The following is a 23,008-nucleotide window of genomic DNA, read 5'->3' on the forward strand; positions in this document are numbered from 1 at the left end:
GAAAATACCTTGACTCCTCGCCAGGATAAACTATCCAAGAGAGTAAAGGATATCATCATGGAAGCTCGGCGACCTTCCACACGAAAGGCATATTCAGCAAAATGGAAAAGATTTCACACTTGGAACACCACAAAGGGCCAAGATCCGACAGTGATGAGCATTGCAGAAATGCTCCATAATGGCCTTTCTTACTCTTCCATAAAAATTAATGCATCAGCAATTTCAGCACAGTACAACACTGATCCACTGGTATTTTCTCATCCCCTGCTAAGGCACTTTCTAAGAGGAATTAAAAACATCAACCCTCCAAGGAAACCACCAGTGCCTACATGGGACCTTAACTTCATGTTGGAAACTTTAACTCTACCTCCTTTTGAACCAGCAGCATCTTCAGAACTACAGTTCCTGTCTTGGAAGACTGCTTTCCTTCTGGCCATAACCTCAGCAAGAAGAGCATCTGAGCTACAGGCCCTCATGGCAGTACAACCATTTCTTATTTTTCATCAGGACAGAGTTTCATTGAGAACCAATCCTTCATTCATGCCAAAGGTGGTATCCAGGGTTTCACTGAACCAAGCTATTCACCTGCCTACCTTCTATCCAAATCCACAAAACAAAGGAGAGAAACTTTTGCATACCCTGGACATTCACAGACAGGTGTGTTACTACTTGGACAGAACTAAGACTTACAGAAAAACTGATCAGCTCTTTGTAGCATATGCTGCTGGTGTGCAAGGAAAAACAATTTCCAAACAGACAATTTCAAAATGGATAGGAAATTGCATTCGATTCTGTTATTCCTTCCATGGAAAAACTGTGCCAGTTAACATTAGACCTCATTCCACCAGAGCTACAGCCACCTCCACAGCCTTCTTAAGAGGGGTGGCTACGAAGGACATTTTAGAAGCTGCTACATGGAGCTCTGTGCATACATTTTCCAAGCATTACAACTTACCTTTATATTCCAGATCCAGAGCAGGCTTTGCTACGGCAGTCCTGCAGGGTATTTTAGCTACACCATCCTTGTCTTAGGTCCTACCACCCCCAGCTTGGCTATGGTATTCTACCCATATGTAAGGACTGCAGATGCATCCTTGAAGGACATAGTACAGTTTTGTACCTACCATAAATGTAGATAGGTATGCATCTGCAGTCAGGTTTTCCCTCCCTCCTACCCCTCTGTGGTATTTCTTGGGTACTAATCCCTCTTTTTAGCTAGCTGGGGTTATCTATTATGGTGTATTTGTTTTATATTACTGTGCATGTTTGGAATTTTTTGCATCTCTCCAAATTTAGCCTTCCTTAGAGGGCACCTGGCATCTGGGGCAAGAAAAACTGAGGAAGTCGCCGGACCCAGACTTTGGAATCCGGCCGACCGAAGGGCTGCCTGAGGCAGGACAACCCATATGTAAGGACTGCAGATGCATACCTATCGGACATCTACATTTATGGTAGGTACAAAACTGTACTTTCTTCGTGTTTCACTGTTGCAGTCATTACATTTGGGTAATCTGCTTGCAGGTTGCCCTCAGTTGGCCTGATTAACAAAGTCTTGGGTCCTGTGTCAGTTGCTGTCCCCTCTTCCATGATGTCAGGTCATTAGGGGTGTAAAACATGCAGACGACACCATTACATGAGTCTTTCTTGCTGTGCAGTGCCCGAAGCAGAAGCAGTTCGCAAGTGCCAGTCGGCCGACTCCTGAAATTTTAATTTTCGAGTTTCAGCTCCGAAGTCTTCAACTTAAAGCTAAGTACCCCGTTGAGGAAACTTTTCTTGCTCCTTACCAATGTCAGTAAAAGTTAATAATTGCATTACTTGTGGAAAGCAAATACCTCATAAAGATTTTCATTTGTACTGTATTCCTTGCCTAGGTGCTGACCACGACGTACCGTACTGTCGGTTTTGTGCTTTATTAAATCAGCGCACTATCCGTCATAGTTATATTTTTGCCTCTCATTGTTTCGGTTCTCTGTTTAATTATCCAGAAATGTCAATTAGCCATCCGACTACCGGGATTCCTAAAAAACACAAAGATAGAGACAGGCTGTCGAGGTCGAAAACTGCCAACGACACTTCTCCTAAGCCAGTCGCCAGTTAGCCTTTACTTAGTGAGGCGCTTTCACAGCCCCTGATACCCACTACTTCTGATTGCCATTCGGTGTCTGGTATGCCGCGAGATACTTCAACTATGGAACCCGCAAATGTCTCTACCTTGGATGGGTCCGGAGCCACTGTGCAGGCACCGGCATCTGAGGGTGTATTCAGGCCTACAGACTTGCATGTTAAAACGACACCTCCTTCATTACTAAGGCCTAAATCTCGATCCATGTCTAAAAAATTGACGCTCAGGCCCCTATGTCTAAAAAAACAAATGGTAAAAATGGCTGAAGATCTAATAACTCTAATCAGGGGTGGTAAAAACCACCCCCCTAGAGGCCTAGGGCTGAGCTTGCTTATGAATCTTCTGGTTTGGATTCTGTTTCTTCTGACTCTTCTATTGACCTGGATTTGTCCATACCTACTTATGAGGATAATAATGCAGAGGATTCCATTCCTTCTGTTTCCCCTCCTGAGGATTTTTCTTTTGGGGAAACTTTACATACCTTAAGGAAGCATTTCCACTGGGAAAGCTAGGAATTTTCTGATTCAAAAAAAAAAAAAAGAGGCTTAGGGATTTCCTCCTCCTACCTCAGCATAAGCCTTTGGCTATACCTCCTGTACTAGACATTTTTGATGTGTTCTCGGAATCCAGTTTGGCCCCTGATTCCCTAACTCTGGCTCTTAGTAAACCTGACAGGTACTACAGGGTTCCTGAGTCCCACAAGTTCCTGTTCAAAAATCCTGTTGCAGATCCAGAAACCATTTCTCAGGGACCCAAGAGCATTAAGGCTTCTATTGCTAAAAATCCTGCCCCTTCTGATGGAGACTCCATGGCGCTGGATAGATGGGGTAAAAAGGTTTATACTTCGGCAACCTTGGCAATCAGAGCTTTAAACTGCCAATTTCATGTGTTAAAATATCAACAGCTTATTATTGGACTGCTTAAACAGAAAATTATGTTGATTCCTGACTGTGGAAAATAAAGATTTACAGGATTTAATGCATTCTGCTGAACAAGTTGGAAAACATACTTTGGAATGTGGTTTTGATTCTTTAGAGGCCTCCTTGCAGGGCTGCTGTTACTGGGTCTGTGCTTAGAAGGCATACTTGGCTTAAGGAGCAATCTTTGCCTGATCATGTTAAAGCTAAATTGTTGAATGCTCCTTTAAATCAGGACCACCTGTTTGGCAATAATGCTGAAGAAGTTCTACAAAAAGATGGAAGATAAAGCTAAATCTATGCAAACTGTTAAAGATTTCTTACAAGTGCAACCTCCAAGATTTAGTAGGCACTGGCCTACTAAGAATTGGTCCTTTCCAGCCCCTTCCAGATCCTCTCAAGCCAAACCCAAACACAGCAAAAAACCCCAGGTTTCAGTCCCAGGGGACTCTTGGAACTAAGCAGTGGGGGGCCTCCACTTCCAAATCTGGAAATAACAAGACACCCCCTTATAGTAAACAGTCTCAGTGACTTCTTTTTTTAAAAATTACCAAGCACTTATCTTTTAACCACCCCTTTGGGGCGAAAGATTGCTCTTCATGCAAAGCTGGGAACTCATAACCCAGGACAAATGGGTTTTAAATGTAGTGTCCCAGGGATACAGATTTCATTTCCACACGTTGCCAACACCAAACCGGTGGCCAGACCTGCCCCCAAATCAGCGGGCAGAGGCTCAAAAACAAGTACTTTCCCTCTTAAGCATGGGGGCTATTCAGCTGGTACCAGAAGAGGAAAAGGGACAAGGTTTCTATTCCAGGCTTTTTCTGGTACCTAGAAAAGACAAATCATGGCGTCCAATCCTGGACCTGTCTACTCTAAACACCTTTCTGGAGATTCCAAAGTTCAAGATGCTAACTCTTCACCAGTTACTTCCTATGCTAGGCAAAGATGCTTGGTTGGCAACTCTAGATTTAAAAGAAGCATACCTGCACATCCCAATCAGGGAATCTTGTAGTAGATACCTACGCTTCAAAGCAGGCTACTTGCATTATCAGTTATCTGCACTACCCTTTGGCTTGTCTACTACGCCCAGGGTATTCACAAAGGGCCTGGCTCCAGTTATTGCATTTTGCAGGCAAAGAAATATTCAAATATACACATACCTAGACGATTGTCTAATTCAGCCAGAAAACCAGGGCATACATCTGAATCATCTGGCATTTGTCAAAAGGGTTCTAACTTGTCTGGGGTACACCATAAACAAAATGAAATCACAACTGGTACCCTGTCAACAGATTACATTACTGGGTGCAAGCTTGAATTCAACTGCCAAGATGACTTTCCTCACACCAGAGAAGCAAATTCATTTGGTAACTTACTTCAAACAAGTGGCCACAAAAACCCTGCTATCTGCAAGACAAATATTGCAAGCCTTGGGGTTCATGGCCTCCTGCATTCTTTTAATTCCATGTGCAAGACTGCATATGAGGAAACTACAGTGGTATCTAAAAAGTCTGTGGAGTCAACCTTGTCACACCCTGGAAACAATGATTCCTGTCATACCGTGCCTACACCTAGAGTTCCTATGGTGGGCAGAAGCCTGCCACCAAAACAAGGGGACTACCATTCACACTACCCCCTGCCACCCAAACCCTAACTACAGATGCATCAGACTATGCATGGGGGGCTCACCTGGCAAGGAAGTGCATTCAGGGCAAATGGAACCCAAATCAAATGCACCTACATATCAATCAAAAAGAAATGTTAGCTGTACAGAATGCTCTGGCAGCCTTCAAGGACTACATTCTTCCAGGACAACTAATGTTAAAGACAGACAACACCATGGGTTATGTGGTACATAAACAAGCAGGGGGGGTACACATTCCTACCCCTCTACAGACTAGCCATGGCATTGTGGAACACAGCCTTGAGCTACCAAGTGCATCTACAAGCTCAATTCCTGCCAGGAAAATTGAATACACTGGCAGATGGACTAAGCAGAAACCTCATGGATCCACAGGAGTGGAAACTGGAACCACGGATTTTCAACATGTTGACAAGCGAATGAGGGAGCTCAGACATAGATCTATTTGCCTCTCCCCAGAACTACCAGTTGGACAAGTTTTTCACAAGGACTTCCCACAAACAAGCCTGGAAAGTGGATGCTCTGTCCTTCAGCTGGAAAAACCCATCAGTCTACGTCTTTCCCCCTCTGCCTCTGTTCTCCAAAGTTCTACTAAAAGTCAAACAGGACAAACCAAGGATGATTTGGATTGCTCCAGACTGGCCACGCCAACACTGGTACCCCCTCCTGCGCAGTGTCGCAAATATCTCCATGGCACCTGCCGCAGACCCCTTCCCTGCTGTCTCAGCAGGAGAACCAAATTCTGCACCCACAGCTTTCAACATTGAACCTTGCAGCCTGGCTAATCACTTAAATTCACCCTTATCATCCCTCAGCAAACCTGTGATGGATGTCATCTTGGAGGCGGGGAGACCTAGTACCAGAAAATCTTATGCTGACAAATGGAAAAGATTCTGTGTCTGGAACCAATCTTTAGGAATGAGCACAGCAGCGCCCAATTTACCTCAGATTTTGCAATACTTAACTGAGATGCTTCACAAGGGCCTGTCTTTTTCCTCCATTAAAATCCATGCCTCAGCTATTTCAGCTCACTGTAACACAGAACCACTCCTCTTCTCTCATCCTCTGCTCAAGCAGTATCTCAGAGGGGCAAAAAACTTGAGACCACTCAGGAGAGCTCCTACCCCTGCCTGGGACCTTAACTTTGTTTTGGAGAAGCTCACTCTACCTTCTTTCGAGCCAGCTGCTATTGCAGACTTAATTTCTTTCTTGGAAAACAGCCTTCCTTTTAGCAATCACTTCAGCTAGAAGGTTCTCTGAATTACAGGCCCTTATGGCAGTGGAGGCTTTCATCATCTTTCATGCGGATAGGGTATCTCTCAGGACCAATCCATCCTTCATGCCCAAGGTGGTTTCCACTGTGGCTCTTAATCAGTCCATTCATTTGCCAACCTTCTTCCCCAATCCACAGAACAAAGGAGAATGGATTCTGCATTCTTTGGATGTGCACAGACAACTAAGATTCTACTTGGACATGACTAAATCTGGAAGAAAATCTGAACAATTGGTGGTAGCATTTGCTGCAGGGGCAGTGGCAAAGGCTATTTCAAAACGAATTATTTCTAAATGGATAAGCCATTGCATTAATTTCTGCTATAAGCACCATGGAAAACCTATCCCCCAGGTGATCAGACCTCACTCCACCAGGGCTGCATCTACTTCTGCAGCCTTTCTCAGAGGTGTTCCTACCAGGGATGTCCTAGAAGCTGCTACCTGTACATACTTTCCCCAAGCATGATCATCTACCAATTTTCTCTAAATCCATAGCTGGCTTTGCCACTGCCATCTTGCAGGGCCTTATAACTGTCCCTAATGCTGTATAAACTCCTCCTCCCAACCATAGCTTTGGAAATCTACCCAAATGTAATGACTTCAGCAGTGAAACACGAAGAATATAGTACAGTTGTGTACACTTACCATAAATGTAGATGTTCGAGTGTATTCGCGGTTGCAGTCCTGGTTATCCTCCCTCTAGCCCCCTAGTTTTTTTCTGACTGTACCTCTCCTTTCCTTTACTATGCTTAAAAGCCTTTTTTGGTGTACTTGCTTTTGGTTGGAGGTATACCTTTGTTTTTTTTTGTTTATTTGCTCCCCATTAGGGGGGCACCTGACATCTGGAGCATGAAAAACTTATGTAATGGTGTCGGCTGCATGTTTTATACGCCTGACAACCTGTCGTCATGGAAGAGGGGACAGCAACCGACGCAGGACCCAAGACTTGTTAATCAGGCTGACTGAGGGCAACCTGCCAGCAGATACCCAAATGTAATGACTGCAACAGTAAATACACTCGAACATCTACATTTATGGTAAGTGTACACAACTGTACTTTCCTTGTACTTGTAAGCCATTTTATCCCATGGCTGCTTTAGGAGTTCCTAGGTAGAAAGATATGTTTATATTTTTGCATATCCTTGTAAACAGTCAAGGTCTTGGATAGTTATTTTTGCATGAAGTCCAGTTGCTGATTTATTGGGAGTGAACTAGTGATTTTGCAGTCTAAATGCTGTCCTAGTGTATGAGAGGATGATCCTAACCCTGACCATTAAAGCATTTGTTCCTGATGAGGGTTCCTTTTCTGCCGAGTTTGCCCATTCTCCCTGTCTCTGCATGGGTTTTGATAGGTGTTCTTTCAATTCCCATTCCTCAAAGATCTGCTGTTAGGTGTGTGTGCGTGGCATGGTAGGGGGTTAGGGGCTGTGGCACTGGACTGTCCTTTTTCCCTGGACTGGTTCTACTGCCTTAAACACCTTGCTTAGATAAGATGTAGTTGCTTCACAGCTGTTGATAGTGTAAAGTAGGTACAAATTATTAAAAAAAGTTTACACACAGTAAAGGCTTGGTCACAGAAATAGCACCCAGGCTTGTTGCTAGTAACTTGGTGGTTGTCATTCCTTATGAAAAGCACAGATCTGTAAATTTGGCTTTGATTTCTAGAATTTCCACTTCCTTTATGTGCGGCTGAGCAAGTTACTTAACCAAGTGAGATATGCAGATTACCTGTGAAAGCTGATGCAACTGTTTTGTCTTACATGATTAACAAAAACTATGTAAATATTGTCTTAAAATCTAAGCATTTCACATTTTTAGTTGTACATAAAGCATATACTTAATTTTGTAAACCTCTGTATTGAATTTTGTTTTATATCTAAAGCTCTACAGAGGACATCTGTGTTTGAGAGATTAGGAGCTGAAAAAAAAGTGGATACCATAACAGGAAACAAGGTAAGAGCTTTTTTATATAGTCTTGTGTGTGGTGGAATATGTTCTGTGTGTTTCACTGTTGCAGTCATTACATTTGGGTAATCTGGCAGGTTGCCCTCAGTCGGCCTGAATATCAAAGTCTTGGGTCCTGCGTCGGTTGCTGTCTCCTCTTCATGACATCAGTTCGTCAGGGGTATAAAACCTGCAGCCGACGCCATTTTATTCAGTCTTTCTTGCTGCGCGGTGCCTGAAGCAGTTCGCAAGTGCCGGTTGGCCGACTCCTGAAATTTTTGCATTTGAGTTTCAGAACCGAAGTCTTCAATTAAAGCTAAGTACCCCGTTGGGGAAACGTTTTCTTGCTCCTTACCGATGTCAGTAAAAGTTAATAATTGCATTACTTGTGGGAAGCAAATACCTCATAGGAATTTTCATTTGTACTGTATTCCTTGCCGAGGCCCAGATCATAACGTGCCTTGCTGTCAGTTTTGTGCTAGATTTAACCAACGCACTATTAAACGTCGGTATATTTTTGCTTCAAAATATTTTGGATCCATATTTAATTACCCTGAAATGTCGTTGGTTGGCAATCTGACTACTGGAGTTCACAAAAAAATGCAAAGAAAAAGACAGAGACAGCCCGTCGAGGTCCAAAACCGATGACAAAGCTTCTCCTAAACCAGTCTCCGGTTCACCGGTACTCAGTGAGGCGCTTTCGCAGCCCCTGATACCCACTACTTTTGAGTCGCAGGCCTCTACCAAGAGATTCTCAGAGTATTGTACCCACGGATGTCTCTCCCTCGGATGGGTCTGGAGCTGCTGAGCAGGCACCGGCTTCTGAGGATGTTTTCAGGCCTCAACATTTCTATATAAAACCGACGCCAGCTTCAAAAACAAAAATAAAAACAACTTCTAAGTCTAAAAAAACAGTGCATGAGCCACTTGCTCAGGCCCCTATGCCTAAAAAGCAGATGATCAAAATGGCTGAGGTCTTAATTACCTTGATCAGGGGTTCCCAACTCCCCCTCCCCCGCTAAGATTCCTAGGCAAGACACTGATTATGAATCTTCACATCAGGTTTCTATTTCTTCTGATCAGGAATTTTCTATACCACCCTATGAGAATTCAGATGCAGAAGAATCCATTCCAGCTGCATATCCTCCTGAGGATTATTCTTTTGGAAAAACCTTGCATACTTTAAGGGAACATTTTCATTGGGAGGATCAGGATTCCTCTGAATCAAAAGAGAGAGGCTTAGGGATTCCCTTCTTCCTCAGCATAGGCCTTTGGCTATACTTCCTGTATTAGACATTGTTGATGTGTTTTCAGAATCAAGCATGGCACCTGATTCCCTACCTCCAGCTCCTAGTAAGCCAGACAGATATTACAGGGTTCCTGACTCCCACAAATTTTTATTCAAAAATCCTGCTGCTGATCCTGAAACTATCTCACAGGGTCCCAAATGTGTAAAGGCCTCTACAGCCAAAAATCCTACCCCCTCTGATAGAGATTCCAGGGTGCAGGATAGATGGGCAAAGAAGGTTTATACGTCTGCAACCTTGGCAATTACAGCCTTAAACTGCCAGTTTCATATGCTTAAATATCAACAGCATGTTATGAGCTTATTGAAACAGAAAATGATGTTGATTTCTGATTGTGTGGAAAATAAAGAATTACAGGAATTATTGCATGTAGCAGAACAGGTTGGAAAGCATACTTTGCATTGTGGTTTTGATTCCTTGGAGGCCTCTTGCAGGCCCGCAGTTACTGGTTCTGTGATTAGAAGGCATGCATGGCTAAAGGAGCAAAGTCTGCCTGATCATGTTAAGGCTAAATTGCTGGATGCACCTTTACAGCATGATGCTTTGATAATAAGGCAGAAGAAGTTTTAAAGAAAATGGAAGACAAAGCTAAGACTATGCAAACTGTAAAAGTTTTCTTACAAGTGCAACTACCCAGATTCAGTAGGCACTGGCCTACTAAAAATTGATCCTTTCCTGTGTCCAACAGAGCCTCACAAGGCAAATCCAGGTGCTCAAAAGGCTCTAGATACCAATCACAGGGTTCTTACAGGTCAAGGCAATCGGGTGCCTCGACCTCCAAATCTGGAGGAAACAAAGCACAACCATACAGTAAGCAGTCTCAGTGACTTCCCTCTACCTTCACCAATAATTTATCTTTTAGCAGCCCCCTTGGAGGGAAAATTAGCACTTCATGCTCAAAATTTGCAGTTAATTACCCAGGACAAGTGGGTATTAAACATAGAATCCCAGGGGTACATATTTCATTTCCATACTTTGCCAATTCCAAACGGTTGGCCAGATCTTCCACAAAATCAATTACGTCCCTCATGGATATGGGGGCTATTCATCCAGTACCAGAACAGCAAAAAGGAACGAGGTTTTAATTCAAGGCTGTTCCTGGTACCCAGAAAAGACGATGCCTGGCATCCAATACTAGACTTATCGATTTTGAACATATTTTTGGACATACTAAAATTCAAAATGCTGACTTTACAACAGCTACTGCCCATGCTGGGCAAGAACGCTTGGTTAGTGACTCTAGACTTAGAAGATACCTCTGCTTCAAGGCAGGTTTTATGCATTACCAATTCTCTGCACTGCCCTTTGGCTGATCTACTGCGCCCAGGGTCTTTACAAAGTGCCTGGCACCAGTAACTGCATTTTGCAGACAAAGAAGCATACAAATCTCTCCTTACTTGGACGACTGTCTCATTCAAGCAGAAAACAAGGACATTCTTCTTCAACATCTGGTGTTTGTAAAAAGGCTTCTAATATGCCTAGGGTACACAATAAACGAAACAAAATCACAACTGGTACCCTCTCAAAAAATTACATTCCTGGGTACAAACTTGAATACAACTGCCTAGATGGCTTACCTTATGCCAGACAAACAAAGGCAACTGACTTTATACTTCAAACAGATGGCAACAAAAACCCAGTTATCTGCAAGACAAATTCTGCAGGCTTTGGGGTTCATGGTATCCTGCATTCTACTAATTCCATATGCAAGACTGCATATGAGGAAACTTCAATGGTATCTAAAAAGTTTATGGAGTCAACATTGTCACAGTCTGGAAACAATGATTCCTCTCATTCCCTGCCGACAACAGGAGTTTCTTTGGTGGGCAGAGGCATGTCATCAGAACAAGGGACGGTCTTTCATTCTACCCCCTGCCACCCAAACCCTAACTACAGACACATCAGACTATGCTTGGGGAACCCACCTGGTGGGGAGATGCATTCAGGGCATATGCATCTGCATATCAACCAGAAAGAGATGCTAGCTGTTCAGAATGCCCTGACAGCCTTCAAGGACTTACTTCATCCAGGACAACTACTGATAAAGACGGACAACACCACAGTTATATGGTACATAAACAAGCAGGGGGGGTACACATTCCTACCCCTTTTGCAGACTAGCCATGGCATTGTGGGACACAGCCTTGACTTAGCAAGTACATCTTCAAGCTCAATTCCTGCCAGGAAAACAAAATACTCTGGCAGACAACCTAAGCACAAATCTTATGGGCCCTCACGAGTGGAAACTGGATCCACAAGTCTTCAGCATGAGAACACAGAAATGGGGGTGCCCAGACATAGATCTATTTGCCTCTCCCCAAAATTATCAACTGGACAAATACTGCACAAGGACTTACCACAGACAAACATGGAAAGTGGATGCCCTATCCTTCATTTGGAAAAACCTATCAGTCTATGCTTTTCCTCCTCAGCCTCTTCTCCCCAAGGTCTTACTAAAGGTCAGACAGGAAAAAAAAAATTATCCTAATTGCTCTGGACTGGCCTCGCCAGCACTGGTACCCAATTCTAAGGAATATGCCTCCACTCCCTCCTTGGTACTTGCCTCAAATACCTCATCTGCTGTCTCAGCAGAGAAATCAAATTCTGCACATTCAGCTCCAAACTCGGAAACTGGCAGCATGGCTGATCATGTAATTATTCAAACACCTCTCAGTAAATCTGTGATGGATGTCATTTTGGAAGCCAGAAGGTACCAGAAAATCTTATGCTGATAAATGGAAGAGATTCTGTGCTTGGAACCAAGCACAAAGAACGGACATAGGAAAACCAAATATTCCTCAGATTTTACAGTACTTGACTGAGATGCTTGACAAGAGCCTATCCTTTTCTTCAATAAAAATCCATGCCTCTGCCATCTCGGCTCATTACAACACAGAGCCTCCCATCTTTTCTCATACTCTGCTAAAACAGTGTCTTAGAGGGGACAAAAATTTAGGGCCTCCCAGAAGATCACCAACTCCTGCATGGGACCTCAATTTTGTGCTGGAAAAACTCACCCTGCCTCCTTTTGAACCAGCAGCTACTGTGTATATATTTTTTTTATCTTGGAAAACAGCTTTCCTTTTGGCAATCACTTCAGCAAGAAGGGTTTCAGAACTACAGGCCCTCATGGCTGTGGAGCCTTTTATTACATTTTACCCAGACAGGGTGTCCCTCAGGACTAATCCTTCCTTTATGCCTAAGGTGGTATCCAGTGTGGTTCTTAACCAAAACTATTCACCTGCCAACATTTTACCCAAATCCACAGAAAAAGGGGGAACAGATTTTGCATTCATTGGACGTACACAGACAACTAAGATTCTACTTAAACAGGGCCAAATCTCTAAGAAAGTCTGAGCAACTACTGGTGGCGTTTGCTGCAGGATTAGAGGGGAAGGCTATTTCAAAGCAGACTATTTCTAAGTGGATAAGGCACTGCATTCATTTCTGCTACATGAATCATGGTAAACCAGTGCCCAAGGGAATCTGGACACATTCCACCAGGGCTGCCTGTACCTCAGCAGCTTTTCTCAGAGGAGTTCCAACCAAAGACATTCTAGAAGCTGCTACTTGGAGCTCTGTTCATACTTTTACAAAGCATTATCATTTGCTTCTCTTCTCTAAGTCCAGGGCAGGCTTTGCCACTGCAGTTCTGCAGGGCCTTATAGCCGCCCCTAATGCTATTTAGTTCCATCCTCCCATCTATAGCTTTGGGTGTCTACCCAAATGTAATGACTGCAACAGTGAAACACGAAGAACATAGTACAGTTGTGTACATTTACCATAAATGTAGATGTTAGAGTGTATTCACTGTTGCAGTCCGGGTTACCCACCCGCCATCCCCCTTTTTCTTTTAGAACTTCTTTCCTTCACTATATTCTAAAGCCTTTGTGGTGTATTTGCTTTTATATGAAGGTAAAGTTTATGTTGCTAAAAGTGCATTTACATATATATTGTTTATATATATATATATATATATATATATATATATTTATTTATTTATATATTTATATATATATTTTTTTTTGCTATATTCCATAGTGGTGCAGCAGTAGCGTTGTTGCCTCACAGCAAGAGGTCCTCCCATTAGATTCTTGGCTGGAGTGCGGGGAGTGCCTTCTGTGTGGAGTCTACATGTCCTCCTCGCAGTTGGGTGGGCGTTTGAAAGACGTGCGTAAATGGGCATTGAACGTCGAGCTGGCACTTCGGCGTTCGTGAAAATCTACTGCCAATCATTAGCGGACCAGAGTTCCGCTGTGGCGACCCCTAACCGGGAAAAGCCGAAAGACAACATTTATATATATTTTTGCTCCCCATTTTGTGGGCACCTGACATCTGGGACAAGAAAAAACTGAATAAAATGGCGTCGGCTGCATGTTTTATACCCCTGACGACCTGGAAGAGGAGACTGCAACCGACGCAGGACCCAAGACTTTGATATTCAGGCCGAATGAGAGCAACCTGCCAACAGATTACCCAAATGTAATGACTGCAACAGTGAATGCACTTGAACAGCTACATTTATGGTAAGTGTACACAACTGTACTTTAAGGAGGGTTCACTCTGCTTATACTTTCCCAACTTGCCTTTGAGCATCCAGTCTTGCACTCAACACTGGGGACCCAGGTTGTCTTTGTGATCTGTTGGTCATAATAGCAATTAAAGCGCTTGAACCATACTAACAGCCATGTGTCACTGTTAACCAGAATGTTAAGTGGACATTCCCACCATTTAGTTTTTTTTGTATGTGTTGAAACAGATGTCTGTCTCATGAGTACAGCAGTTTTGCAAGTGCTGTTTCACCTTGCTTATTCCTTTGTCACTGTGTCCACTCTTCACTCATCTTCCACAGCTGGAGAGCTTTTGTCAAGGATTTCATACTCTTCCTTTACCAGCCCTCTCACTGTAGTTGTGTACTTGAGATGAGTTGTAGCTATGCAAATAGTAGTAGAAGGTGAGACCTTTTAAACATTTGATCTGAAGTTGTTTTCATGTGGTCTTCAACCTGTGGGAATACAGATCTGGTACAGATCCGTCTTGGCCGCATTTTCCAGCATTAGATCTGAGCTCCAAGCCCCTCCCCTACCCATAATCCCCTTGTCTCCCTCCTCTCCTGAGATCTCATTTGCCGTGCATTCAGTCAGCATTGTGGTCTGTTGCACCAGGTTCGTGGTGAGTGAATTTAACTTATTTTTCTAGTTTCTCCTCCAGAAAAAAAAAACGTTTCTTTCCTTCTTATTGCTGTGTGTGGGTGGGTGTGTTAGTGTTCTGTTCCCATGACTGAGACCCCCAAGCCGGAGTTTTGGAAATGTGCAGTGTGTGACCATACAGTTCAACCTTCTGATGGCCACACTCTTGTGTGTTTTGTCTAGGTGTCCCTCACCCAGAAACCTCCTGTTCAGTCTGCGTGGGCTTCAGTCCCTGCATATTGATTGACATGGAGGAACAAAACTGATTTTGAAGGACCTCTCCTTCCTCCACCACCTTCGGAAGCTTCTACATCCAATTCTGCTTTTTCCTCTGCCCCAGCCTCTGGGAACTCAGCCTCCCACCAAGTGAGCCGGGGATGGGGAGAAGCACAAACACAAAGGATAAGCCCGGGAGAATATCTTCCAACCTCACTTCATCCAGCTCAGGCTGCCCTGCTTTTCCCCCTCTCAGGGCTGATCCCCTCTGTCGACCTCTCCCCGGCACCATTCCAGGCCCCGTATCCATGGCTTCCTCCGTCTGGTCCACCCTCAGTCTTTCAGAAGATGAGGTGGTCAGGATAATGTGGAATTTCATCCGGACTAAGATCCAGATGGGAGTCTTGCCTGCTCGTTCCCCCTCCAGGGTTGGGAGCATGCAGTCTGCGTTTCTTCCCATAGCTCCTTCTCTGATCTGACCCCTGGCTTCAGAGTACTTGGGTCCGAGGCGCCTCTGCGTTGAAAGGTCGGCACCAATGGTACCAGGTACCTCAACGCCGACCATTGCCCTTAGCGGTTTGGCTCAGACTAGATGTTCATCGTGCATACAGCTGCAGTCATAACAGATGTGTTATCCTGCCGTCAGGTGGGTCCTCGGTCAGCCGAATTCCAAAGTCTAGGTCTGGCGTTGGTTGTCGTCGCTTCTTCCCTGACGTCAGTGCGGCAGGGGTATAAAAGAGCCAGCAGACGCCATCTTCTTCAGTCTTTCTTGCCGTGCGGTGCCCGAAGCAGAAGCAGTTCACAAGTACCGGTCGGCCAGCTCCTGAGATTTACGAAAATATTTCAGCCGAAGTCTTCTTGAAAGCTAAGTACCCCATTGGGGAAACTTTTCTTGCCTCAGACCGATGTCAGACAAAGTTAATAATTGCATTTCATGTGGGAAGCAAATACCGCATAAGGATTTCCACTCTTTCTGTATTCCTTGCTTAGGCCCAGACCATGACGTCTCGGCCTGCCGTTTTTGTGCTAGATTCAACAAACGCACTTTTAAGCAGCGGGCGGAGTTCGCCCATCACTATTTTGGTAAAAAATTTAATTATATTATGTCGTCGGATACTCCGACTCCAGTTTTGAGTAAAAGACGCAAAGATAAGGACCGACATACGAGGTCCGCGACTTCTACTGACACCACGCTAAGGCCGACTACCGGTTCTCCGCGAGGCGCCTACGCAGCCCCTGAGTACCGATGACACTTCATTACCGGTGTCTTCTGTGCCTGAGGTCGCAGGCTCCTCGGCCCCCATTCCGACTACAGATACCGACACCACTTTTGGCGGGGAAACCCAGAGTTTAGACAGGCCTGCCATTTCTCAAGGTGTCTTCAGGCCTTCCTCCTTTTCTATTAAGGCTTTCACAAAATCTAAAGCAGCCATGAAAACTAAAAAAAACAAGGACCACAGACCCCCTCTCAAGGCCCCATGCCTAAAAAACAAATGCTCAAAATGGCTGAGGATTTGATTATTCTTATCTGGGGTTCTCAACCCCCCTCGGACAAAAGGCCCAGATTAGAGGAAGACTACCCTTCCTCAGATCAAGCCTCTATTACCTCTGAACATTCTGAGGACCAGGAATATACATATTCACCTTTTGAATCCTCTGATGCAGAGGAGTCTACTCCCTTGGTCTCCCTCCCTGAGGACTACTCTTTTGGGGAAACCCTACATACTTTGAGGGAACACTTTCAATGGGAAGGACAAGATTACTCAGATTCCAAGAAAAGGCTCAGAGATTTTCTCTTGCTCCCCCAGCATAGGCTTCTGGCTATCCCTCCTGTCTTAGATATATTAGATGATGTATACACAGAAGCCAGCCTCAACCCAGATGCTTTACCTCCAGCTCCTGTTAAACCAGACCGGTATTACCGGGTTCCTGATTCACACCAGTTCCTCTACAAAAGCCATACTGCTGACCCAGAAACTGTTTCACAGGGTCCCAAGGGAGTTAAGGCCTCTACTGCTATAAACCCATTACCTTCAGAGAGAGATTCCAGAGCTTTAGAAAGGTGGGGGAAAAAGGTGTATACCTCGGCCACTTTAACCATGAGGGCATTAAACTGTGTCAGTTCCATATGTTAAAGTATCAACAGTTTTTATTATCTGAGTTGAAAAGCAAAATGACACAACCTGAGCAACCAGATTTTAAAGAGTTGCAGGATTTGTTGCATAGTGCAGAGCAAGTGGGCAAACATACCTTGCAGTGTGATTTTTGATGCTTTAGAGGCCTCATGTAGAGCTGCTGTTACAGGGTCTGTCATACGTAGACATGCTTGGCTCAAAGAACAAGCCTTACCAGATCATGTCAAAGCTAAATTACTAGATGCACCTCTTCAAAAAGATGTATTGTTTGGTGTTAAAGCTGAGGAGATACTAAAGAAAATGGAGGAAAAGGCGAGATCAATGCAAACAGTGAAAGATTTCCTGCAGGTACAACCTCCACGTTTCAGCAGAAACTGGCCTTCAAAAAATTGGTCCTTTCCAGCCACGGACAGACCTCAGAGGCAGATACAGGCGCCCGAGAGGTTGAGTGCAATCTCAAGGATCATTCAGAGCCAGGCAATGGCAAGCACCAACCCCAAGAGGAGAAGATAGATCACAGTCATTCAGAAAGCAGACACAATGACTTTCCCCTTTACCTGCCAAGCAAAGCTTTAATGGCAGCACCTTTAGGCGGAAAACTGGCTTTGTTCTCAAAAATTGGCATATTGTCACAAAAGACAAATGTATCCTGGACATTATAGACAGAGGCTACAGATTCCACTTTCATACCCTTCCAAAAATGAGAGGCATGCCAAACCTGCCACAAAATCAAAGGGCAGAGGCACAAAAACAAATTTCAGCTTTCATGGACATGAAAGCTATTCAAGAGGTGCCTGCAAAAGAACAAGGTCAAGGGTTTTATTCCAGACTATTCCTGGTACCAAGGAAAGACCAAGATTGGAGACCTATTTTAGATCTATCCATCCTAAACACATATTTACAGGTACCAAAATTCAAGATGCTCACATTACAGCAGCTTCTTCCCATGCTGGGCAAGGAGTCTTGGCTGGTAACATTGGACCTCAAGGAGGCATACCTGCATGTCCCTATCAGACAAGATTGCAGAAGATACCTCAGATTTCTTGCAGGTTCAACCCATTATCAATTCTCTGCATTGCCCTTTGGCTTATATACTGCACCTAGAGTGTTTACGAAATGCCTGGCATCAGTAATTGCCTTCTACAGACTTCAAGGAATAGAAATATACCCATATCTGGATGACTGCCTGATCCAAGCGAACAGCAAGGATATACTTCTGAAACACCTGGCGTTTGTAATAAGACTGTTGAACTTTCTGGGATACACAAGTCAACAAAAAGAAATCAAAACTAATACCCTCTCAAACAATAATTTTCCTGGGTGCCAGCTTGAATACAAACATCCAGATGGCCTACCTCACGCCAGACAAACAAGGGCAACTATCTCAATACTTCAGCAAAATGGCAACCTTCACCAGGCTGACTGGAAGGAAAGTCCTGCAGGCTCTGGGATTCATGGCATCTTGCATCCTACTAATCCCATGTGCAAAGCTGCATATGAGGAAACTTCAATGGTACCTAAAAAACTTATGGTCTCAACACAGCCACAGTTTGGAAACAATTATACCACTCATTTCATGTCTTCAAAAGGAATTTCTGTGGTGGGCTCAAGCATGCCAAAGAAACAAAGGTCTCCCTTTCTGCATACGTCAAGCAAATCAAATCATCACAACAGACACCTCGGACTATGCCTGGGGGGCACACATGAAAGATCAGTGCATTCAGGGAAAATGGTCCCAAAAAGAGAAGCACCTACACATCAACCAAAAGGAAATGCTAGCAGTGCAAAATGCTATTATGGCCTTCAAAGACCTACTGCATCCAGGCCAGCTATTGATAAAGACAGACAACACCATAGTGATGTGGTACATAAACAAACAGGGGGGAACTCATTCATACCCCCTGTGCAGACTAGCCATGACCCTTTGGAACACAGCTCTGGAATTGCAAATCCAACTTCAGGCACAATTCCTGCCAGGGAAGGAAAACACACTGGCAGACAGCCTAAGCAGAAATATGACAGATCCACATGAATGGATGTTGCATCCTCAAGTTTTCGCAAAGATAACTCTGGCATGGGGACAGCCAGACATAGATCTCTTTGCTACCCACAGAAATTACCAACTGAAAAAATTTTGCTCAAGGACCTATCATCCACAGGCCTGGAAAGTGGACGCACTTTCTTTCAATTGGACAACATTGACAGTCTATGCATTTCCGCCTCCCCCTCTGCTGCCCAAAGTTCTATTAAAAGCCAGAGCAGAGAGGCCGAAAATGATTCTCATTGCTCCAGACTGGCCAAGACAACACTGGTATCCACTCCTGAAGAGCCTGATGCATTCCCCACCATGGATCCTACCTCTAGTGCCTCTTCTGTTGTCCCAGCACAACTTCAAAACTTTTCACAGCCAGCTCAAAACCCTAAGTCTAGCTGCATGGAGAATCCCTTGATTTCACAACAGACCCTCCTCTCCAAGGAGGTGCAGGGTGTCATCTTGGAGGCCAGAAGACCTTCTACTAGAAAAGCCTACTCCGCCAAATGGAAGCGGTTTTGTGCCTGGAATCAGAAAAAGGGCCAGAATCCTTGGGTAATAAATATACCTCAAATATTACAGTACCTAGCTGAGATGTTAAACAGTGGACTTTCCTTCTCCTCCATCAAAATCCATGCTTCAGCCATTTCTGCACAATACAACACAGATCCTCCTTTATTCTCTCATCCTCTCTTAAGACAGTTCCTCAGAGGGGCTAAGAATATAAAACCCCCAAGGAAACCACCAGTCCCTGCTTGGGACCTCAACTTCATATTGGAAAAACTGACCCTTCCTCCATTTGAACCAGCTGCTTCAACAGAACTACAATATTTGTCATGGAAAACAGCCTTCCTTCTGGCCATCACCTCAGCACGCTGGGTTTCGGAACTACAGGCCCTCATGGCTGTGCAACCTTTCATCATTTTCCATCAGGACAGAGTTTCCTTACGAACCAACCCTACCTTTATGCCAAAGGTAGTATCCAGTGTAGCCTTGAATCAGACTATCCACTTACCTACCTTTTACCCTAACCCACAAAACAAAGGGGAAAGACTACTGCATTCCTTGGACATTCGCAGACAACTACGTTATTATTTGGACAAGACAAAGCCATTCAGGAAATCCGAGCAATTCTTTGTGTCCTATGCTACAGATGCTCAAGGAAAGGCTATCTCCAAACAGGCAATCTCAAAATGGATAGCCCACTGCATACGCACTTGTTACTCATTTCATGGAAAAGCTGTGCCTTCAAGCATCAGGTCCCACTCCACAAGGGCCACAGCTACCTCTGCAGCTTTCCTCAGGGGGGTTCCTACCAAGGACATTTTGGAAGCAGCCACTTGGAGTTCAGTGCACACTTTCTGCAAACACTGTCACCTTCCACTTTACTCAAAATCTAGAGCAGGATTTGCCACAGCTGTTTTGCAGGGCATCCTTGCTCCTCCTAGTTCCACTTGGTGCCTGCCACCCCTACTTAGCTTTGGGATTCTACCCATCTGTTATGACTGCAGCTGTATGCACGATGAACATAGTACAGTTTTGTACCTACCATAAATGTAGATGTTTGAGTGCTCATACAGCTGCAGTCCAGGTTTCCCTCCCTCCATCCCCTCTTCGGACAGGCCTTATGGCTAACACCTTCTCATGCAGCCTATTTGGGGTATTCTTTTATGGTGTATTTGCTTGCAAACTACTGTTTTTTGATTATTCTATATTGCATGACTACATAAGTTTATGTTTTGCCTTCCTTCTGGGGGCACCTGACATCTGGGGCAAGAAAAACTGAAGAAGATGGCGTCGGCTGGCTCTTTTATACCCCTGCCGCACTGACGTCAGGGAAGAAGCGACGACAACCAACGCCGGACCTAGACTTTGGAATTCGGCCGACCGAGGACCCGCCTGACGGCAGGATAACCCATCCGTTATGACTGCAGCTGTATGAGCACTCGAACATCTACATTTATGGTAGGTACAAAATTGTACTTTTGGAGTCCTCCGACTCTGAGCCATAGCCTCTGTGCCGGATCCGAGGGGGTGGCATCGGCTTCGAGGTTTTCTGAGTCTGTTTTTCCACTCGTTAGTCTTGGCGCCTGGAGGCTCTGATCCGACTTCCCCATTGATTCAAAGGGTTACAGATCCGTTCTTGGTCCCAGCTTCTGGGATTCATTCTCCCTCGTCTTTTGACATGGTGGAAGGGGTTCCCTTGGCTCCCTTGAGACCCTTAATGCTGTTGTCATCGATCCCACTCTTTCTGGGTTGGATTCTGCCATACTGCCCCCTCAGTGGCAGCCTGTTAAGTCTCCTCCCCAGGGAGTTCCCCCACCAGAATGACCCTATGTTTGAGTCATCCCCAGAGACACCCGACACCCCCCCCCCCCGAGGAGCTCCCACAGAAGGATATGTGTAAGACACTTGGACTCCCCACCGGAGTCCCTCACAGAAGACACCGACTTAGAGGAAGTGGAGGGTTCCTCCCGGTCACCTTCCAGATGATGTCTTCTTTGGAGAGATCATGGAAGTCCTATGCCAGCATGGGGGGGTGGTCTGTCCAAAAACCCAACCCAGATGAGTCTGTGTTCCTGGAGGCATTTGGAGCAGGACCCTCTACCTCCTGGGTGTCCCCTCTCATGGTTTCACTGGTAGATTTGATAAGATCTCCGGCATGGAAGGAACTTGACATGGTGGAGCCCATCCCCAGGTGCTCTGATAAAATTCTAAGTGCACTTTCTGACAAGTAGCATTGGTCTAAGTGGTCCCCTGTTGATGCCATGGTGGTTGTGGCAGCCACCAAGTAAGAGCTCACTCAGGAGAGCTGTATGGTTCCTCCACCGGATTGAGAGTCTCAGGCCATGGACCATTTCGGGAAGCAGGCTTACGCTTCAGCCACGTTTGCCGTATGTGCACTGAACTACATGACACATGTGATCGGACTTCAGCAGGACCTGGTCAGGTAGGTTGCTAAGTCTGCCCCAGGGTCCATGTTGGCAGAAGAACATAAGGTATTCTCATCTCATATGTTCACCCTCACATCCATTTCCAACACCTCTATGAGGCTGCTGTCGCATGCTACTGAAGGTGCCTCTAGGGCTGTCTGCTCAGGCATTGTGCCTGGCTCTGGCTTTGTGTTTTCTCTGCGCCCTTCAAGGTGTCTTTTATACATGCCCCTTATGATGGTTCCACACTTTTTGGAAAAACATTGCAAGACCCTTTAGTCCAGAGTGATGAAGACTGGAAGACTGTCTGCCGTCAGGATCCGCTTCTCAACCACACAATGGTCCTTTTCCTGGAATCAGTGTGGGGTAAAGATGATGTGGTCCCGGAAGTCTCAGGGCAATTCTCAAGATGCTCAGGACTCTTGCTCCCCCAGAGGCAGACTGGGATATAACAGACGTCCTCTCGGCAGAGGGAGTCCGAGGAATCAGGGGTCTTGGGATTCCTTCCAGGACAGATCCACACAGCAGCCCTGAAGGGTTGCCCGACTGCTCGTCTCTGGAGGCAGTCGGGGGACGTCTCTCGCTACACCCAACAGCCTGGTAGTTGATCACAGACTATCACTGAGTGTTGCAAGTCCTATCCAGAGGACACTGTTCTCTTCATCCAAACACCAAGTCCTCCCAAACACCTCCCAGACTTTCTACTCGTGGAATGGGAGGAAGCAGCAGTGGAAATCTCCAAGTTGCTCGAAAAACAAGTCATCTAGCCCGTCCCCCACCCAGATCAGTCCATATCAGGCATCTATTCCAGGTTCTTTTTTCTTTAGTGCCAAAGACAGGGGACTTGAGACCAATTCTGGATCTTTCCACCTTAAACCGGTCATTTGGCCAAGACAAAATTCTAGATGGTCACTCTCCAATCCATTCTGTCATTCCTGCAGAAAAACAACTGGGTATGCTCAGTGGACCTTCAGGACGCATACTACCACTTAAAAATGGACAGGTGCTCTTGGAGGTTCCTCCGCTTCTGGCTGGGGGCCAATCACTACCATTTCAGAGTTCTACCCTATGCCCCCCCCCCCCCAGGTGTTCACCAAAGTGATGGCAGTGGTGGCCGCTCATCTGCGGCTGCAGGGCTTCTAGGTCTTCCCATACCTGAATGTTTGGCTCCTTTCCGTTCTCTCCAGGCATTGAGCCAGGGATTTCCTTCTCCAGACCGCCCACTAGTTGGGCATAGCCATACATCTCAACAAGTCCCTATTGGACCCAGTTCAAGTTCTAGATTTCATTGGGGCT

At 45.2% G+C, this 23,008-nt stretch overlaps 1 protein-coding gene across 3 annotated transcripts in view; it reads left to right on the forward strand.

The window, feature by feature from the left end:
• CCHR1.PART0H19orf47 (chromosome chr1.part0 C19orf47 homolog) overlaps nucleotides 1-23,008 on the forward strand; it is a 1,064,431-nt gene that overhangs the window by 773,007 nt on the left and 268,416 nt on the right. For all 3 annotated transcript variants that reach the window (XM_044081485.1, XM_044081402.1, XM_044081316.1), the window contains one exon: nucleotides 7,839-7,909. In XM_044081485.1, the coding sequence (XP_043937420.1) occupies nucleotides 7,839-7,909 (71 nt within the window). The remainder of the gene's footprint in view (nucleotides 1-7,838; nucleotides 7,910-23,008) is intronic.

The sequence above is a fragment of the Protopterus annectens genome, chromosome 1.part0, assembly GCF_019279795.1.
Source record: "Protopterus annectens isolate FY-2018-M chromosome 1.part0, PAN1.0, whole genome shotgun sequence".
In the NCBI taxonomy this organism is placed as follows: Eukaryota; Metazoa; Chordata; order Ceratodontiformes; family Protopteridae; genus Protopterus; species Protopterus annectens.